The sequence below is a fragment of the Syngnathoides biaculeatus genome, chromosome 2 (assembly GCF_019802595.1).
Source record: "Syngnathoides biaculeatus isolate LvHL_M chromosome 2, ASM1980259v1, whole genome shotgun sequence".
Classification (NCBI taxonomy): Eukaryota; Metazoa; Chordata; class Actinopteri; order Syngnathiformes; family Syngnathidae; genus Syngnathoides; species Syngnathoides biaculeatus.
The window spans coordinates 39286126-39307122 of NC_084641.1; the positions used below are offsets into that span (position 1 = coordinate 39286126).

The 20997-nt window shown below is 43.7% G+C and overlaps 1 protein-coding gene across 2 annotated transcripts; it reads left to right on the plus strand.

Moving 5' to 3' along the window:
- Positions 1–696: 696 nt before the first annotated feature.
- On the plus strand, positions 697–20412 carry LOC133492174 (probable ribonuclease ZC3H12C). 2 transcript variants are annotated; one of them, XM_061804221.1, is made up of 7 exons: positions 697–1222; positions 14944–15610; positions 15695–15788; positions 15878–16017; positions 16087–16321; positions 18183–18289; positions 18361–20412. In XM_061804221.1, exons 2-7 carry the CDS (start codon positions 15004–15006, stop codon positions 19863–19865), a joined length of 2688 nt encoding a protein of 895 aa, XP_061660205.1. In that variant the 5' UTR covers positions 697–1222; positions 14944–15003; the 3' UTR covers positions 19866–20412. The 2 variants fall into 2 exon arrangements, with proteins under 2 accessions (XP_061660205.1, XP_061660196.1); XM_061804212.1 differs by having other exon boundaries at positions 14944–15788.
- The last annotated feature ends 585 nt before the right edge of the window (positions 20413–20997 follow it).

Genomic DNA, 20997 nt, shown 5'->3' on the forward strand with positions numbered 1-20997 from the left:
AGGTCACTCACAATAGATAATCATAATGACTCTCAAGCCAGTGTTCAGAACATGAGTGGGGCAGAACATGATGACATCTTAACTGAGACAGCAGGTGGTGATCAGGCACCAGCACAAAATTCAGGGTCTGAGGGGCAGGTTGTCAGAACATGTACAGACAGAGTCGTTAAACCTGTTAACCGTCTCATAGAGAACATGGCACAGAAACCACTCACAAGGGGTATGGTAAATGGGTTAAGCAAAAATCTAAGTCTTTGTTGACCCTGTTTTAAAGGACAAAGGGAGCACAACCATGTATACGATGAAGTGCTTTGTTTTCAGTGTATTATTTTTCTCTGTGGTTTTTATCCTGTGTGGTAAATGTCCTCATTTGTGTTATTTTGTGCCAAGAATTTATGTGGTGTATCAGGCACCATATTGACTAGGAGAGACAGTAGTCTGATCAACTCTTGTCTTCTCTAAACTTATTTCATAGCTTCATATTCTGATGTAAGGGACCAGATTTAAGGGTGTCATCTTGGTTTTAGTGAATGTGAACATTTTATCTCTTGTTAATGCCAAATATAGTTTTCTTCATATGTTCAGGATTTTTGAGAAATTAAGGAGGGGTGAATGTAACATACAAGAGAAAAGAGAGTTGGTCATATATATATATATATTTGTTCCAAATGCAATTAGTTATTGAACAATCGCTTTAAAGGTAATGAAATCAAGATAAATGACTGCTAGTTTGATTTTTTTATAGCAAAGAATAACTGAAAAAAACCGTAAGGACAACTTGTTGTTGGCCACACAGGTCCGCTGTGCAAAAAAGGTTGTGTACCACGGCTTTAACATACCGAATGATTTACGGTCTTTATTCAAGCATCGTTTCCGGTTATAGCAAAATTACAATCTATTAAAATATATTGACGTTTACAAAAATGACACTAACCTCCGTTAATGAAGTACGTAATAATCACACCACAGATTTATGGACATATATGTTGAGTATTAGCAGTAAGAATGACTCTCATCCAGTCATTTAAATTAGAGCGAGCAGAGGTGTGATTTATTTTGAAATTCATCTTGAATGCGAGTAGTTTCGTTCCTACTGTCAACTTAACTTATTGAGGCTGGGTCACGCTCCGTAGCAACCGGTTTGCTTGTTTTGTGCATCGGAACATTTGTTGGTTTGATATGGAGGCGCCTGGCGAAGAAGCCCACGTTGGGCGCCTAGCGGGTAAGCGGGCGTTTGTAGTCTTTGACTTAGCATAGTGAAGTCATGTTGGTCTGCAGTGTGGGTAAGCTGCAAAGAGGTCGTGACGGTGTTGATTCGCAGTGACCGTGCACGCCAAATGCGCGCTCCCAACGATCACCACCTTTGCTACTCAACAGGCTGATCCTGCATCGTGTGTCAGAAGCATTCGGGTTGTGCATTCGTGGCGCTTTGTTTTGAAAGCGTCAGGTCTTTTCATTTCTTGTTCTTCGGGACCCTGTGCTGTGCAATTCTTTGCAGCATCCACGAGCCTGCTGCTGTCTCGGAGGATCTGAGCAATTTGGAAGTACATACAGAGGGGTGTGTCTGCAGCTGGCTCGTCACCCTCCGTGGTGTGTCGTTCATCCTACCCCATCTCAAAAGTTTTTCTTATGTCATCTGTAGCAAACTTCCGCATTATCTTTGAAAGAACAAACGTTTATTGACTCCGAGGAACAAGAAAGTTGTCAAAATGGAAGTCATATGATGAGAGCTCCTTGTGGAGAAATTGAGTAGAACAGATGCTTCCATAATTATGAGGCAACAGTGACAAAAACAGTTTATCACAATAAAATTTGAGGAACACCTGTGTCCACGTTATGTAGCGTTTGTTCTCATTTGGGTGTAGGGGTGGCCTTCCCTCTGAAATAGTCACGCAAGCACTTGGCCAGCATGCAAGCTCTGCACAGTTGGAGCTGAGATTTGAACCCCGGTCTTGAGAACTGTGAATCAGATATGTTCACCAGCTGGCCACTGTGCCGCCAATTTTCTATTTTTCAATTTTTCGCCCCTTAGCAACAATTATACACTACTGTGCACTGACAACATAGTATTGAACAGAGAGGAGCCAGTTTCACAAGTCAGTTGTTTGGAATTTGTTTTTGTTAGCATTGTTAATCGATGAGCATAAACATATGAAGATGAAGTAAAAGATGTTTGTTGTTGAAACCAGGGCAAGTACCACAAACAAATTATTTCAGTACATGACAACAAGGGGATAGGGCCCATAGTTAGAAAAAATGTGCACATTATTAATTATTGCACATTATAAATGCATTGAATATATTTTTCTTTAACTCAATAAATTATTGCGTAAACACTGATAAACTGCCAATAACTATTTTCAGAGGTGGTCCCCTACCTCCCCAAAAGAGAAAAGATCCAAATAAAAAATAAAGTTGATTAAAAATTTGAGAAAAAAAAATAATCAGCAAATAGGTGATCCTGTGGAGGTGTTCTGAGGACCCGGGTTCGATCCCGCCTCCGCCTGTTTGGAGTTTGCAGGTTCTCCCCGTGGCTGCATGGGTTTCCTCCGGGCACTCCGGTTTCCTCCCACATCCCAAAAACATGCAACATTAATTGGACACTCTAAATTGCGCCTAGGTGTGATTGTGAGTGCAGCTGTTTGTCTCGATGTGCCCTGCGATTGGCTGGCAACCAGTTCAGGGTGTACCCCGCCTCCTGCCCATTGACAGCTCGGATTGGCTCTGGCACTCTCGCAACTGTCATGTGGATAAGCGGCTAAGAAACTAGATGTATGGAATTTCATGAAGAATCTGTTTGGTAACCAGATTAAGTGACTGTGTGTGTCTACGCGACAACATGGGAAAGGGCAAATGTTGCCCAAACAAAAGCATCTTCAACGTACCTCAAAATCTTTCATCAAGTTAGAAGTGGTCTGATGAAATATGTATTTAGGTTTGAGCAGTCATAATTTAAGAGCTGCATGATAAAATTTGTTATTTTGATTGGCTCGTGAAGGCTATGTGCATGATCATGTGCCTGCCTTGAGTCATCTGATTGGTAAATTGGAGTCAAATGACACAAGTCCGTTTGATTGGCGGAACAGGCACCCTATGTGGAGGTCAATGATGTCTAAAAATACTCCCAAACCTTATAACTCAATGTGGAGTTGTCATTGAAGTCAAAGGAGTGAAGCTCCAAAGGAAAGGCTAAATGTTTCTAAGTCGGCAAATCAAGTAGTTTTGTGACTTTATCACTATATATAGCGACCCATCTACTCCTGTCCAAAAAAGTGACGAGCCATAAATCCATCCAAATTTTGTGGTATTATGAGAGCCTTGCGGAGATTCTGAGATGAATGCTCATCTTTGGTAACCCTGCAGCGCTGATGAGGATGATGATGATAATCCATGTCGTTCGCTGGCCATTGCTTGACAATGACAACTACGTGGGGGCAGTTATCATGTAAATTGGTGATTCAGAAATTGAGAATTTTTTTAATGGCTTGATTTCAGACATTTAGTTTAGATATACAAAACTGACAAAAATGTGCAAAATTAAATTTCGTACAGGATTTTGAGCAGGCATACCAAAAACCTAACTACTTCATATGCAAGTAATTAAAATCTCATTTCTCCATGACATGTCCCTTTTAAAATCCCGGTAGTCACCAAACAAAAAAAATATGTGTCGTCTTCAGTCATCTGCTTGAAGTGTGCCGCAATAAAACTTTGTGATGGCTGAAGTCCCCCCTCCCTTCTGACACACGCAAATGTAGCCTTTCTCTTTTTGATTTGAGCAACACTCTTCTCTTTACTCTTTTATTCTCTTAAAGGCCACGCGAGTAGTCTTCTGTGTTTCTGCTTGACCTCTAACGCACCCTTGCCCTTCTTCCAGTTCCGAACAAAGAGGAAAGAGCGAGCGCGGTACTCTCTAGCCAGGTGTTCGCCACTGCTGCCCCGGGCTGTAACAGAGTCAGCCCTCACCCGACAGCTGCCCTCGCTGGCCTCCCATTGTGCGCTTTCATTGTGCAGCCGCCCGCCCTTCCTTGATTCATCGACCACACAGGGGACACCAATTCAGATGTTTGTGTGTGTGTGTGTGTGCATTTACTACGTGTGCCTTGTGGAAACTGGGTGTTGCAGGTCTTTACCTCCTGCTGCCGTTGTCTCCGTGCCTCATTGTGACACAGTTTCTCTGTGATTGGTGGAGACACGGGGACTCTCAACTAGGGAATGGCTGACATTGTTCCTCCATCTGTTGTGCTTCTCACTGTCCAAGGTCGGATCTGCAACAGTCCCGTTCTGAGTTCTTCTTCAATTTTACCTGCTCACAGCTATTCAACAGTGTAAACGTGGAGGCTTGGTTGCTGTTTTTTTTCTGTCTTTGTTTGCTGTTGCACTTATGATCCGCTAAGTGAGTATTTGCCAGTTATATGATGATGCATGCAGGCCTTCGTGGTGATTTTCCTGCACAGTCATGTGCTACCTTACTCTGTGAGGCTCTGTTTGAGTGAGTGATAGTGGAGATCAGCTTTTTGATATTCTTAATGTGACTTGAATGTGAGGTAATGCTGCATAGGTTGAATAAATCAAAGTTGACAGAACTAAGAGGCTCGAGGTGAGCAGAGTGGTGTGTTTACATGGTGACTAAGGATGGATTTACCCCGCACGTCCAACTGCACAATTTTGATGACTCCAGATTTTTTTGCTGTCTGTTCTCACGAACATTTCAAGTGACACATATCCCATTATTGTCCTAACATTTATGGAAAACATCAAACAAGTCTCATGCACAGACATGAAAATTTTAACGACCACAAGCCATACTATGAATCTTAAACATTACATTGTGTTTGCTTGGCCTTGTCGGACTCTCGCCTCAGTGATTTAAATGAACGGAACTACACGTTACTCCTCTCCACTCTTTACTTAACACGATGGGCACACCACGAATGTGCAATGCTGTATCTGTAGTTTGTTTGTAGTAATTTCTTGGTTTGCTTGATGCCTTTATGGTACACTCACATTGGCAAATATCTATAATATGTATCGGAGTTTCCCTCCACATTTGGAAGACACCTGATATTTACCGGTAATTGTTTTTTGTCTTCACGTCGCCATGACAAATATTCCACTTGTTTCACTTGATCTGAACCAGGCAGTGTAAATCCAAGATGCAAAAATGCAGTTGCACTTGTGTTCCTTGTGATAATGCACCTGCCCAAAATGAGCTTCGCTTGGAAGTGCACACATGGATGAGCTTATTCAATTGACTGTGGAGAGTTTGTGTCAGGTGGGAAAACCATCCTCTAGTAAGTAGCACCCGGGCTGAGGTGCCTCGCTGCGCCAGACATCCCCCAGTTACACCCTGACATCCTGTTATACCCCAAGAGAACCCACCCTTGGGCTCCTCCTCAACATTCACAATCTCAACTGCCGACCTCAGACCTCCAAAGTGGTATTTACATACTGTATTCATGATGCTGGGTGGGAGGGGTCAGGCTCAAGTTTGAAAGATGCAAACGCTCTGCATGGCACAATGCCAGTCAGTGTTTTTGTATTGAGAGTAGTGATGTCATCATTAGTTGTTTGAGCAGAACTTCAACAGCTCAAATAGCAAGATTCTTACCATTAATTATAATAATTATTCTATGAATGCAATTATAATAATTGTGCCACTATGCGTAACCCTCCTCTTGGATTTGTTTTTTTACTACACCAAAAGTGTTCAACGTGTTTAACCGTCCATCCATTTTCAATGCCGCTTATCCTGTTCAGGGTTGCAAGAGCCTATCCTAACTGAGTTCAGAAGAAAGGCAGTCTACACCCTAAACTGGTTGCCAGTCAGTCACAGGGTACATAAAGACATAGACAACCATTCTCATTCATAATCATACCATCGCTGAGTGGTAACTGAGCCTATGTTTCCCGCTGCAAAGTCAGGCGAGTCTACTAATACACCATCATTTTCTCATCGTATTAACTCACAAAAGTTTAAACAAAGAAGCTATTCACATTACAATTTTTAAAAAATGTACCCTGGAAAATAACAGGGGGAAGACAAGTATGTAGTGGATGCTCATCAGGTCAGTGTGATTGCAGTGGAAAAGTCTTAGGGAAAAAAAAAAGCGATAAATGACATTCAGATAGGTCTGAATAAAGTTGACCATTGTTATCATCATCATACTTGTTTCCAATATTTGGAGCTTTTCTTCAGATACCAAAACAAAGAGCACTCAGAACAATATTTCTGGATTTTCTGTGGAAGTCAAGTGGAATAATATTGTACAGTAGAGCTCTCGTAGCGTCTCTTAAAACGAGTTCTTTTTGGCTGTCGTGTACTTATTGAACCGTTGCTGTCTAGCCTCGGGTGATAGTCCCTCCCATCACCCCCTCACACACTGACTGAACACACGCCCCTGTCTGGGTGGTTTGAGACAGCTTTATTTGTGTGTGCGTGTGTTAAGGGGGGTCTTGTCAACAGCTGTAGCTTAGCAACAGTGGATTGGTACTCCCCTTTATTATGAAATGCACTCTGTAACCCCTCCCCTAATCTCCTCCCAGTCCTTAACCCCACCATCTTGTTCCTGTCTGTTTAATCCACGTGATTTTTTTCAGGGTTATGCCTTTTTTTTTTTTTTTTTTTTTGAAAGTGTCTTTTTTGGTCTCTGCTGAGCCCGGACGAAACCCACGCAGGCACAGGGATAACATGCAAAGTCCACAGAGGCGGCTCCGGCATAGAACCCGGGTTCTTAGAACTGTGAGGCCAATGCTCTAACCAGTTGCGCCACTTTGAAGAAAATAATTATTTGAACACCCTGCTATTTTGCAAGTTCTCCTACTTAGAAATCATGGAGTGCTCTGAAATTTTCATCGTAGGTGCATGTCCACTGTGAGAGAGATAATCTAAAAATAAAAATCCAGAAATCACACCCAACTTTGGATGAAACTGAAAAACTTTTTGGACCTGGCTATTAGGGTTAGGGTTAGGGTTAGGGTTAGTGTATATATGTATATAAACAAGAGTGTCCAAGAGAGCATAATCAGGATTAAGTCAGTTACAAATTGGTTTGACGTGACAAATTCTGCAAAGGGAGTGAAATTGATTGTAACATAATCATGTTTGGTAGATGTACCATAAAATTCATGAATTACTGTATTTTCAAATAGAATTATCACTTTAAATGTTGATTTACAAATATTCAAATGTGAGAAAAAAGAAAAACAAGACAATTATATTTAAGTTTAAATTAAAGTTTGACTGTGATAAAAAGGAGAGTATTCAGACAGGATCGAAAAATCATGAAAGACCGACCACAGGACAGTCTCCAAACATTTGAGTCATTGTCCCTGTGTGTATTTGCAAACTGTGATCTGGCATTTTGATGTTTGTTTTGGAGTAATGGCTTCTTCCTGGTAGAGTGGCCTTTCAACCCATGCCGGCACAGTACTCATTTCACAGTGGATAATGACACACTCTTAATGGCTCCAGCCAGCACCTTCACAAGGTCTTTTGCTTTTGTTTTGGAACTGATATACACAGTTCAGTCTTTGGCACGTTCATCGCTGACACATAGAAACCAGTCTCCTTCCTGAGCGGTATGAGGACTGGACAAGTCCACTTTTGTTTATACTTGGGTATAATTGTTTAAAAAGATGAACGTGGAACCTTCAACCATCTGTAAAATGCACCCAAGGATAAACCAAACTTAAAAGTCCACAATCGACCTTAAAAAAAACGTATTTTTTTAAAATGGTTAAATTAATTCTCCATTAACTAAATTAATACTTCTTCCACATTCAATTGATCAGTCAATGTTAGTCAATGAGATAAATGAATAAATTAAGCATACATAAATTAAACTTGGCACACCCCTACTGCTGGTGCAGCTGTAAAGTGTTGGCCTCACAGTTCTGAGGACCGGGGTTCAAATCCTGTCCCCACCCTATGTGGAGTTTGCATGTTCTTCCCATGCCTGCGTGGATTTCCTACGGGATCTCCGGTTTCCTCCCACATTCCAAAAACATCTAATGTTAATTGGACGCTCTAAATTGCCCCTAGGTGTGATTGTGAGTGCGCCTGTTTGTCTCGATATGTCGAGTGATTGAAAGTCAGCGGCCGATGAACTGATGGAGGAATGAGTCAGCCGGCATGTGTCACAAGGAGGAGGAATTAAAAAAAATGTTTTTCCCGATTTAATTTAGCAAATGTATGGATATATCCATCCATCTTGGATGGATGTAGTGTATCATTCATCCATTTTCTTAGCCGCTTATCCTCACAAGGGTCACGGGAGTGCTGGAGCCTATCCCAGGTGTCAACGGGCAGGAGGCAAGGTATACACCCTGACCTGGTTGCCAGCCAATCGCAGGGGACATGGAGACAAACAAGCACTCATAATCACACCAAGGAGCAATTTAGTGTCCAATTAATGTTGCATGTTTTTGTGGTGTGGGAGGAAACTGGAGTGTCTGGAGAAAACCCACGCAGGGACGGGGGAGAACATGAAAACGCCACACAGGCGGGGCCGGGATTGAACTTGGGACCTCAGAGCAACACTTTCCAGCTGATCCACCGTGCTGCCTGTGTGTGTGTGTGTGTGTGTGTGTGTGTGTGTGTGTGTGTGCGTGTGCGTGTGCGTGTGTAATCTGTAGAAATAAGTACTTGAACACCCTGCTATACTGGAAGTTCTCCCACTTAGAAATTATTGAGGGGTCTGAAATTTTCATCGAAGGTACATGTCCACTGTGAGAGTGATAATCTAAAAAGAAAATCCAGAAATCTCAATGTATGATTTTTTTAACGATTTATTTGTATGATACAGCTGCAAATAAGTATTTGAACACCTGAGAAAACCAGTGTTAATATTTGGGACAGTAGTCTTTGTTTGGAACTACTGAGGTCAAACGTTTCCTGTAGTTGTTCACCAGGTTTGCACACACTGCACGAGGGATTTTGGCCCTCTCCTCCACATGCGGTCATGCTCTCCTTAATACAGTGCAGTCGTCCTGTCCCGTGTGCAGAAAAACACCCCCAAAGCATGGTGCGACCACACCCATGCTTCACAATAGGGATAGTGTTCTTGGGATGGACCTCATCATTTGTTTTCCTCCAAACACGGTGAGTGGAATTATGACCAAAAAGTTACATTTTGGTCTCATCTAACCAAAAAAAATTCTCACATGATTCCTCTGTGTCATCCAAATGGTCATTGGCAAACTTAAGACGGGCCTTGACATGTGCTGGTTTAAGCAGGGGAACCTTCCGTGCCATGCATGATTTCAAACCATGACGTCTTAGTGTATTACCAACAGTCACCTTGGAAACGATGGTCCCAGCTCTTTTCAGGTCATTGACCAAGTCTTGTCATGTAGTCCTGGGCTGACTTCTCACCTTTCTAACGATCATTGAGACCCCATGAGGTGGTATCTTGCATGGGGCTCCATTCCGATTGAGATTGACCGTCATGTTTAGCTTCTTCCATTTTCTAATGATTGCTCCAGCAGTGGATCTTTTTTCACCAAGCTGCGTGCCCATTTCCCCATAGCCCTTTCCTTTTTTGTCTCTGGTGTCTTTGGACAGCTCTTGGTCATGTTAAAAGTTCAAGTTTTACTGATTGTATGGGGTGGACAGGTGTCTTTATGTAGCTATCGACCTCACACAGGTGCATCTGATTCAGGATAATACATGGAGCGGAGGTAGACTTTAAAGGCAGACTAACAGATCTTTGCGGGTCAGAATTCTAGCTGATAGACAGGTGTTCAAATACTTATTTGGAGCTGTATCACACAAATAAATTATTAAAAAATCATACATTGTGATTTCGGAATTTTTCTTTTTAGATTATCTCTCTCACAGTGGACATGCACCTACGATGAAAATTTCAGATCACTCCATGATTTCTCTGTGGCAGAACTTGCAGTATAGCAAGGTGTTGAAATACTTATTTTCTTCCCTGTAAATGTAAAGGGTTGCGTCAGGAAGGGCATGTGCCAAACAAATATGACCGTTCATCTAAAAAATACCATACCAGATCGGTCGTGGCCCGGGTTAACACCTCCCGCCCAGGCACAGTTAACCTGCGGGGCATCAGTGGAAATTCAGCTCCTGTGGGTTGAAGACAAAGAAGAGGAGGAAAGGGGATTCGTCTGCAGAAGAAGAACGGGACTACACAGGGCCTACAAGAAAGTGTAGGGACTTTGAATGTTGGGACTATGATAGGAAAAGCTCAGGAGTTGGTTGACATGATGATTATTAGGAGAAAGGTTGACATATTGTGCATCCAAGAGAGCAAGTGGAAAGGTAGTAAGGCTAGAAGTTTAAGGCCAGGTTTGGAATTATTTTACCATGAAGTAGATGAGAAGAGAAATGGAGTAGGGGTTATTTTAAAGGAAGAGTTGGCTAAGAGTGTCTTGGAGTTGAAAAGAGTATCAGATCGAGTGATGAGGCTGAAACTTGAAATTGAGGGTGTTATGAATGATGTGATTTGCAGCTATCACCCACAGTAAGGATGTGACATAGAGTTGAAAGATAAATTCTGGAAGGAACAAGATGTAGTAGTTCTGAGCATCCCAGACAGACAGTTGCAGTTGGTGAAGACTAATTGACATGTTGGTGAAGGAAACAGGGGCAATGAAGAAGTGATGGGTAAGTACGGCATCCAGGAAAGGAACTTTGAGGGCTGGCAGTAGTTAACACATTTTTCCAGAAGAAGAAGGAACATAGAGTGACCTACAAGAGCAGAGGTAGAAGCACGCAGGTGGATTAGATTTTGTGCAGACAACATAATCTGAAGGAGGTTACTGACTGTAAGGTAGTGGTATGGGAGAGTGTAGCTCGACAGCATAGGATGGTGGTGTGTAGGATGACTCTGGTGGTGGGGAGGAAGGACAGGAGGAGCTCCTGGAAGACTAGACTACTACAGCCAAGGTGAACAGAGAGATAGGCAGGTGAGTACATGGTGTGTCTTCTGGTAGGAAAGGGGAGAAGGAGACTTGGTGGTGGAGTAGGGTAGTCATACAAGGAAAGAGGTTAGTGAAGAAGAAGTGGGACACTGAGAGGACCGAGGAGAGGCAAAAGGAATTCATTGAGATGCGACATAGGGCAAAAGTAGAGGTGGCCAATGCTCAAAAGTGGCATATGACGACATGTACACCAGGTGGGACACGAAAGAAGGAGAAAAGGATAGATAGGCATAGAGATGGGAAGGATGTGGAGCAAGTAAGGGTGATTAAAAATAGCGATGGAAATTTGTTGACTGGTGCCACTAGTGTGCTAAATAGATGGAAAGTATACTTTGAGAAGTTGATGAATGAATAAAATGAGAGAGAAGGAAGAGTAGAAGAGGCAAGTGTGAAGGACCAGGAAGTGGCGATGATTAGTAAGGGGGCACTAAAGGCACTAAAGAGGATGAAAAATATAAAGGCAGTTGGTTCTGATGACATACCTGTGGAGGCATGGAAGTAATTTGGAGAAGTGGGTGTGAAGATTTTGTGAATTTATTCTACAGAATACTAGTGAGCGAGAAGATGCCTGAATAATGGAGGAAAAGTGTGCTAGTTCCCATTTTTAAGACTAAAGGGGTTTTGCAGAGCTGTGGGAACTATAGAGGAATAAAATTGATGAGCCACCAGTGATGGGAATAACGGCGTTTAAATAAACAGCATTACTAACGCCGTTTCTTTTTTTTACGGTAACAAGTAATTTAACTAATTACACTGACTGTTAATATAACACTATTACTATTACCAATAACCCGTTATTGAAGCCGCCCAATAAAAAACATAAAATCTGTCATCTGATTTCACGCACACAGACTCAGGACTCAGGCACAAGTGCGTGTCTTGTTGTGTGTGCGTGAGTGTTGCAGAGTGACAAGGGAAGAGAGGGTGAGATAATTTTCCAAGCAATGATGATTGGCTAAGGTATAGTAAGATTAGTCTTCAGCCAATCAGAGAAATTAGGTGGGTGGGTGTTTACAGCGCATAGCGAGAGATGGCGAGTGAGGAGGACTCAGGCAGACTACAGTGGGATGACAGCAAAATACAGATTCAGACACTACTTTAACGTCGTTGAGGTGAAAAGGTAAAAATGTGCATGTCAAGTGTGGGGAAGCTGGTCTTCACACCAAAGAGGAACAGACTCTGTGACCTCAAGTTTGAGAAGCTGCTTCTCCTAGAATACATCCACTGGTTTAAGGGCTAAAATGATGACTGGGTTGGGTGGGTGGATGTTTGGAGAGAGAAATCCATGCATGTTAAGTGTTGGATTTAACAAATCCATTAATATTTTCACTTCAATGTAAACAGGAGTTGCAATAACTTTAAACCTCTGTGCAGGTACCTATTTTTTGCTTTCCTGCTCTATGCAGCTAGCTTGTGTGTGTGTGTGGGGCAGGGGGATGTAACCCACTAGTTACTTTTGCTGGCAACTTGTTACTTTTACAGTGGAGTAACTCAATTAAGTTACTTTTTTTGGTAGAAGTAACTAGTAACTATAACTAATTACTTTTTCAAAGTAACATGCCCAACACTCTGAGCCACACACTGAAGTTATGGGAAAGAGTAGTGGAGGCTAGACTCTGGACAGAAGTAAGTATCTGTGAGCAACAGTATGGTTTCATGCCTCGAAAGAGTACCACAAACGCATTATTTGCCTTGAGGATGCTAGTGGAAAAGTACAGAGAAGGTCAAAAGGAGCAACATTGTGTCTTTGGTAGAAGTAACTAGTAACTATAACTAATTACTTTTTCAAAGTAACATGCCCAACACTGTGAGCCACACACTGAAGTTATGGGAAAGAGTAGTGGAGGCTAGACTCTGGACAGAAGTAAGTATCCGTGAGCAAAGGTATGGTTTCATGCCTTGAAAGAGTACCACAAACGCATTATTTGCCTTGAGGATGCTAGTGTTTTTACAGAGTACAGAGAAGGTCAAAAGGAGCAACATTGTGTCTTTGAGGATCTAGAGTAAGTCTTTGACAGAGTACCAAGAGAGGAACTGTCGTACTGTGTACGTAAGTCTGGTGTGGTTGAGATATATGTTAGGATAGTACAGGAAATATCTGAGGGCAGCAGAACAGTTGTGAGGTGTGCCAGAGATGTGACAGAAGAATTTAAGTTTGAGGTGGGACGGCATCAGGGATCATCCCACACCCCCTTCCTGTTTGCTGTGGTAATGGATAGGCTGACAGATGAGGTTAGACTGGAATGCCCTTGGACCATGATGTTCAAAGATGACATTGTGATATGCAGTGAAAGCAGGGATCAGGTGGAGGAACAATTATAGTATATTGGTAGAATGGTGCTGAAGATCGAGCTACCAGGCAAAAGAGCGAGAGGAAGACCAAAAGAGAAGGTTGATGGATGTTGTGAGGGAAGACATGAGGGCAGTGGGTGTTAGAGAGGATGATGTACGAGATGGAGAAGAAATACACACACACACACACACTGACACAAAATACATTCGGGATGTGGCCTGCAGTTGAAAGGCAACCAGTTCGGCAGGTTCAATATGTGTCTTTCACCCAAAGCTAACAGCCAATGGACCTTTCCGACTGGCGATCTTCAGCTAGGCTCCCTAGCATCAGTTGCCATGCCCCACAATCTACCAAAATGGCGAATGAACATAGGTTTGAACTGGATTCTTTATCGCGTATTCCAGATAATATTGGGGTATGTTTTTTGCCAAATGCGTCAGACCTGTCCAAGAGCGTTCTACAGAGAGGTCTCAAGTATTTCACGATGTTCACGAAATTAAGATTTTGGATGGAGCAGGACGCAATGTCATAGTTCCAGCGAAATGTTGGCGATCGATGCAAAAAAGTTTGACGCCTCACAAACTTCATATTGAAATCCAAAAGGATAAAATTGTGGAATCGTACTGCGCATGTAGAGCAGGGTGAGTACTGTTTACTTGGAAAGATCACGAGTAATATCATTGTGGTCTTTTTCAGCGAGTGGGTGTATTCATTTGACTTAGCTCGTAATGGAACCCAGTGCTCTGTATTAAAAGTTTGATGTGATACAAATGGGCAAATAGACATTTCTCTTGCATGACATTGCACATTTACATATTACTAACCCGACTCTTCGGCATAAAATGTTACATACTTCATTCAGCAGGTCAATGATACACTAACAAAGTGAAAGTTGTTCTCCTGCAATGTATAAAGCACTGATAATAATTCAATGAAACTCAGAGAAGATACTTCTCCCTCACTTACCTTCGAACATACAGCCTTGTGTTTGTTGATATTTTTCCACACGGAGTTGTACGTGCGGTCTTCCGCAAGCTTTAATCCATCGTCGACACTTCCTCAGCTGTGTTTTAGGCTTTGGAAAATGAATCAACAGGCCCCTTGTAATCTAGCAGGATATCATTCATCAGAATTGCAAGTTCCCCAAGCGCATCTGAGGACCATTTTTTTTGTAACATTAACTTTTCCAAGCCCACGCGACTGATAACCAGCATTGCTTGTGGGACATGATGACAAGAGGGGCGGGTCAAACCAGGGGTTAAGACAACGCTAAGATAACCCTAACCCTATCTGATTGGCTATTATTGTACGAGTGATTGACAGGTTGGAAAGGGATAGGTTGCAGCACCATAATGAGGACAACTGCTGAAAATGAACTCTGTATTTTTGAAGGCTTTGGTTTGAGTTCTGTCAGTGTTTGATTTAAACATGGGAATATTGGGGATAGCTATTAAGAACTGTTGAGCTTAACCCTGCGCAGACGCGGTATGTTGTGATGGTGTCTCTGGCTGTACAAATTAAAATTATAATCTTACCGGAATCACAAAAGTCAAGTTCTCTTACTGTTTACCACATTCTTTTATTAGCTTTTGAATTTGTGGCCATGTCTTTTCGAACAAATCCCACACCATCTTCAAAGTCAGTTACACTCTGCAACTGACAATCCACTGTCAATCTCAGCAGATCTTTTCCTACTTCTTCAGGCACCAAATAACTCCAGCATTGTGAGAGGCTGCAATCGACCGGATGTCAGAGACAGATCCATGGGCCAGAAGAATCATGCGGAAGCAGGAGCTGGCTGCTTCCTTGACCTGCAGCTCGAGTATCTCCATGTAGCAGGGCCTGACTGGCAGGCTGGCAGCGCCGACGGGCTCCCTGCCATGGACCAGCAGGGGGAGAGTGACACCAGCACCAACGTGACCCCCCTTGCTACCGTGGCAGAGGAAGGTGCTTGTTCCGACATTGAAGGCAAGCCACAAGCTTCTCCCACTGCCACACCTACTGGTGACATCAACATAAACATAGAAGATAGCTGCTCAATTCACAGCAAGAGCTCTCACCAGCCGCTCTGTCGAACCCAGTGTGTGGATTTGGGGACTGAAGGACCACCCGAGTCGCTAGTCGAACTTTCGTCAGTGGTCCAACAAGACATCCCTGCCCTGTTCCAACACCCACCAGTATCTCAGACAAACCTCTCCAAATCCGATCAGACATCCACTGTTATCGACAAGCAGTATCAGGCCAAACTTGATTTTGCACTCAAGCTGGGCTACTCTGAGGAGACAGTGCGGGTGGTCCTTTCCAAGCTGGGGCCACGCACTTTGATCAACGACATATTGGGAGAGCTGGTCAAACGGGGCTCTTCAGAAGGCAAGCAGCCAATCGGGTCGTCTGCCTCCACTTCAACGTCATCGTCATCTTGTTCCTCTTATAGTTCCTCCGATTTTTCGTCAGCTCCGGGATTTGACTCACCGTGCCCGTCTGACCCAGTGTGTGACCACGAAAACCTTCGGCCCATTGTGGTGGATGGCAGTAATGTAGCCATGAGGTGAGCAGGCGCTGTGGCCATAGTGAAGACTGGAGTTAGCCCTTGTTAGGGGAGAGACTTAATATTCTTATGATCCTTCTGTCTTTTAGCCATGGCAACAAGGAGGTGTTTTCCTGCCAGGGCATCCAGCTAGCTGTTGACTGGTTTTTAGAACGGGGCCACCATGATGTCACAGTTTTTGTTCCCGCATGGAGGAAGGAGCAGTCACGACCTGATGCCCCAATAAAAGGTCAGTTCTGAGAACTGTATAGGAAATTAAATGCCGCTAACTATGGACTGCCATGGCCTTGTTCCGCAGACCAAGAGATCTTGCGGCGACTGGAGAAGGAGAAGATCCTCGTGTTCACTCCTTCACGCCGTGTGCAAGGTCGTCGGGTGGTCTGTTACGATGACCGCTTCATCGTCAAGCTAGCTTACGAGTCGGACGGCATCATCGTCTCCAACGATAACTACAGAGACCTCTCCAATGAGAAACCGGAATGGAAGAAGTTCATTGATGAGCGACTACTCATGTACTCCTTTGTCAATGACAAGTAGGTCAGCGGGTGAAGGGGTTGTAATCATACACCCAACAATTTTAAGGACAATGACTACTTTAAATAGCCCCATGTACTTTTTAATTGAAAATTGCAAACAGCAACAACCAAAGTGAACTTGACCCATGCAACCTCCCACAAAATGGACTTGAATAAGGGGACAGTTATGGACCATCTTTAATAGTGGTTGTGTTTTTATTAAAATATGTATCTAATTAATCACAGTCTTCATTAATTGACCTATTTGAATCAAATATACCTATTTTTCAAGTTGTATACATTTTGGTCAAGTGATGCATTCTGTGGTTTTGATTAATGGTTTGCACATTCAAAAATAGGCGCAAACTTAATGCTCATGTTGACGGATGGGGAAGCTGATTGACTAACCATGCACAACCATAACTGGATCAGCCAAACGGTACATTTGTTTTAAATTTGTGCTTGTTTTCATGTCCTTGACTGACTCAACAATAGCTTTTAGCATGAAGAAACGGGTGCTAGTGAAAGCTATCCCTTCGACGAGGTCAGGAGTTGCAATTAAAATCACTCATGAGTAGGTTCACTGTCCACAGTACATGGTTCCTTGGGCAAAAAAAAAAAAAACATCACTCATCGTACTAGTATGTTGTTCGTTAGCAGATCACAAATGAACCAGTCACTCTCAGTTCCTCAGTACACCAGTTCACCGAATGAATCACTCTTTAAAGTACCTCCCCATATTGCACCATGCTGCCTGACACTGGCTGCTCATTGGCCATCCGCTGAAGTGAGTGACAACGCTGGTGAATTGCAAATCACATGGCAGTACGGTTAATGAAGTACCGCCCTCGCCTGCACATTGGCTGGTCATTGGTAAAGTTGCCGAAGATCCAGAAGTTACAGAAGGCTTCAAAAGTTCTGAATCCACTCACAGAAAACTTGCTGGCCTCATCTGGGTTGGTGGCGGCCAAGCAAAAAGAACCCATTATTTCATCAACTGATTCTATTCAGTTCAGTCACGAACAAGATTTGTTCTTTTGAATGAATTTTTCGTGAAAAAAAAACAACACTACTAAACATTTTACATGCAGCAACAACTTTTTCTATGTGTGTGTCAAGTGACGGAGAGGGTACCCATGGCCCAATGTGTCAGTCGTGATGCAATGTGGGCAAGTGTGGGACTATAAAGAGATCTTTAAGTTGTCTTCTATTTTTGGTCACACATTATGACATTATGCATATAGAGTAGTTGACACACACAAGGGTAGTAATGATGCCATTTTCAGTCAACAGCAGAAGGGACTGTTGCCCAAACTAATGACAGTGAGATAATAAAAATTGTTGTAATCCATTTAATACATTCCATAAAACAATATAAATCAGAATTCCATATTTAGATTAGCGGGAGCACATATAGTGTGTTCTTGCAAAATATATTTTGGCATTAGTTCCCTTCTTCAAGTGTTATAATAAAACAAACTTTCAATATTATTTACTGGTACTGCTTGGGAGTGGCTGGCAAGAGCTCACTTTGTGCCCAGAAATGCGTGGTACAACATCATTTTTGACTAGCCCTTACATCTGCAATGTTACAATATCTTTCACCTGGAATTCAAATATTGGAATGTCGCAAAACTCGTGGTTGACAGCCAGCCACTCATAGATTTGTTGTAAAACCTTGGACATTGCGCGACAGCTCAGTCACATTCGGAATTGTTGCTGTGTGTGTGCTGTGGATCTTCGAGTGGTTGAACATGTAATCTGTTATTTCAGACCTTACTAAATCAGGCACTTTTTTCTTTACGACACAGCCTCTCCATGCCCAATTCAGAAATGGTACACTCTTGGTTCTGGTAATCTTACCTCCTTGTCTTGTCAGATTCATGCCACCAGACGACCCACTCGGCCGACATGGCCCCAGCTTGGACAACTTCTTGAGGAAAAGACCTGTGGTGCCTGAACAGAAGAAACAGCCTTGTCCATATGGTAAGAAAACAGTGGGATGATATCATCATATAACAACCTGGTTTCTTTACTTCTCATGTGTCCATCTTCAGGAAAGAAGTGCACTTACGGCCACAAGTGTAAGTACTACCACCCAGAGAGAGGCGCTCAGCCGCAACGCGCCGTGGCTGATGAGCTGCGGGCCAGTGCGAAAACTTGCAATACCACCAAGAACCAGGTCGACGCCGGGCTGGTGAAGAGCCACAGTGTGCCGGGTGGCAACATCGAGGCAAAGAAAGGTGTGGCAAAGCGTCAGTCTGACCCTGGTGGCCGAGCTCTCTCGTACAGCGATGCAGAGGAGAAGCTGGCAGCAAACGATATGAGAGAAAGCCAGGGGGCCGCCGTGTCTGGTGCAGTCAGTAATTGCAGAGGAATGGCAAGCATGCCTGTAGCTTCAGGAGTCCAGCCTTCCCTCCCTCATCAGGACCAACATTCCCAAGCAGGCACGCATCAGTGTGTTCCACCAGCCTTCTGTCACGACCTCTTTCCTCACTGTGAGTCCCCAGACTTGGGCTACTACTCAGTGGCACACGCCTACAGCAACCTGCGCATCTCATCCAGGCAGAGCCCAGACGGTCGCTTCCCGCACGACGGCGACCTGCGGCTTGGCTCTATGGGATCAGCCGGCTCCGAATGTGGCAGTGAAAGCAGCACAAGTTGTGGTAGCAGCTGCGACTCGTACAGCGATCGGTCCTGTCACGCTTGCCAGGATAGCTTGCTTGATGACATTGGCCATTACCCGAACCACCACAGTCGACCATATTTTCACCAGGCTGCAGGAAGTCATGAACTGTGCAACTTACATGTGGTCGATTACACAAATGTTGCACACAGTAAAGTGACGAACTCGGGAGCACACAGCTACGATGCAAGCTCAGCACTAGGGCAAAACTGGGATCAGGCTCCCGACACAAAACGGCCTCTCTACCCATTAACCCTTCATTTCCAGCACCCACCACTTGCTACACGTTCTAGCTGCCCACCCGACTACCACGCGTCTGCTGCATCTAATACTCCAGACTCTCCAATTGGCCGCTGTGTGGCTCCTATCAGAGCAGAGAGCGCATCAGAATCTCGTCTTTATGAGCATCGCTACATATCTCAACATCACCACCTAATGAAAGCTTTGCCCACCTGGGCACACTATAGGGAGTCGCCAACACTTCCTCGGTACAGGCCTGATGGCTATCATAGCCTGTCAGATACATGCCAGGCATCGTGGCACTCACCTCAGTGGGCACAAGATGGTTACACGCCACATCACATGTCTCATCCCACTCTCCATTCAGCTCTATCTAACTATTTGAGTCACCCGCTGCCGCCTCCTCAATCTCCTCTACCAAGCCACCTTGGCCCATCCTTATACACATCACAGCAGCTGTCCAATTCTCCAGGGCTCAGTCGGTATGGAGATGCGAGGGAGAAAGCGTATGCCAACCTGTGCAACATCTTTCCCTCGGAGCTAGTGAGTCGGGTGATGGCGAGGAGTCCCCATGTCACGGACCCACAGCAGCTTGCGGCTGCCATCCTGGCGGAGAAAGCTCAGATGGGCTACTGAAGCAACTGTATCAGCGCATAATTTTAAGGGAATCCAGAATACTTGGCCATCAGTGAAAGACTGACACCTGATAAGATCTAGTGTGATGACCAAACGAGTGAACAATGTTGATTGTGTGAAAGTATCACTATTTAATCTACCTGGAGGCAGCCAATTGTTTGGCAGTTACATAAACACTGCATACTCAAATTAAGATGTGTGTTGACAGTTATCTTGTTAATGACAAAGGCTTTGGGCCACATGTAGTTATGCAAATGGTCGATCCTTTGGCGTGTACCTTAGTTTTAGTAAGGGACATCTTTCTCATTATGTGCGCTCTTTCTCTCTCTGTCCATTTATGTATGTGTATAATGTATATGTGCGTGCGTGTGCATGGGTGTGTGTATGCATATATATATATATGCATACACACACGTATATAAATACACATTATTAATATACTGTATATCTCCATGTCGTGAAAAAGTATTTGCTCCCTTCTCAAATTGTTTTGGTTTCTTTATATAAGTCCATCCATCCATCCATCCATCCATCCATCCATCCATCCATCCATCCATCCATTTTTCTTAGCCGCTTAGCCTCACAACAGTCACGGGAGTGCTGGACCCAATCCCAGCTGTCATCGGGCAGGAGGCAGGGTACACCCTGAACTGGTTGCCAACCAATCACAGGGCACATAAAGACAGACAGTCACACTCACAATCACACCAACGAGCAATTTAGAGTGTCCAATTAATGCGTGTTTTTGGGACGTGGGAGGGAACCGGAGTGCTCGGAGAAAACCCATGCAGGCACAGGAAAAACAAGCAAACTCCACACAGGTGAGGCCAGTATTGAACCTGGGTCCTCAGAACTGTGAGGCCAACACTTTAGAGCTCAGCAACATTACACGGCAACTACCTGAGTATATCAAAAAGCTAACAGAAAGCAGAAGTTATTATGCCTTTGAATATTTTTAATTCAGTCAATGTAATAGATCAACACAGTTCTGAGGTCCCGGGTTCAATTCCGGACCCACCTGTGTGGGGTTTGCATGTTCTCCCCATGCCTGTGTTGGTTTTATCCAAGCACTCTGGTTTTCTCCCACATCCCAAAATACATGCAACATTAATTGGACCCTCTAAATTGCCCC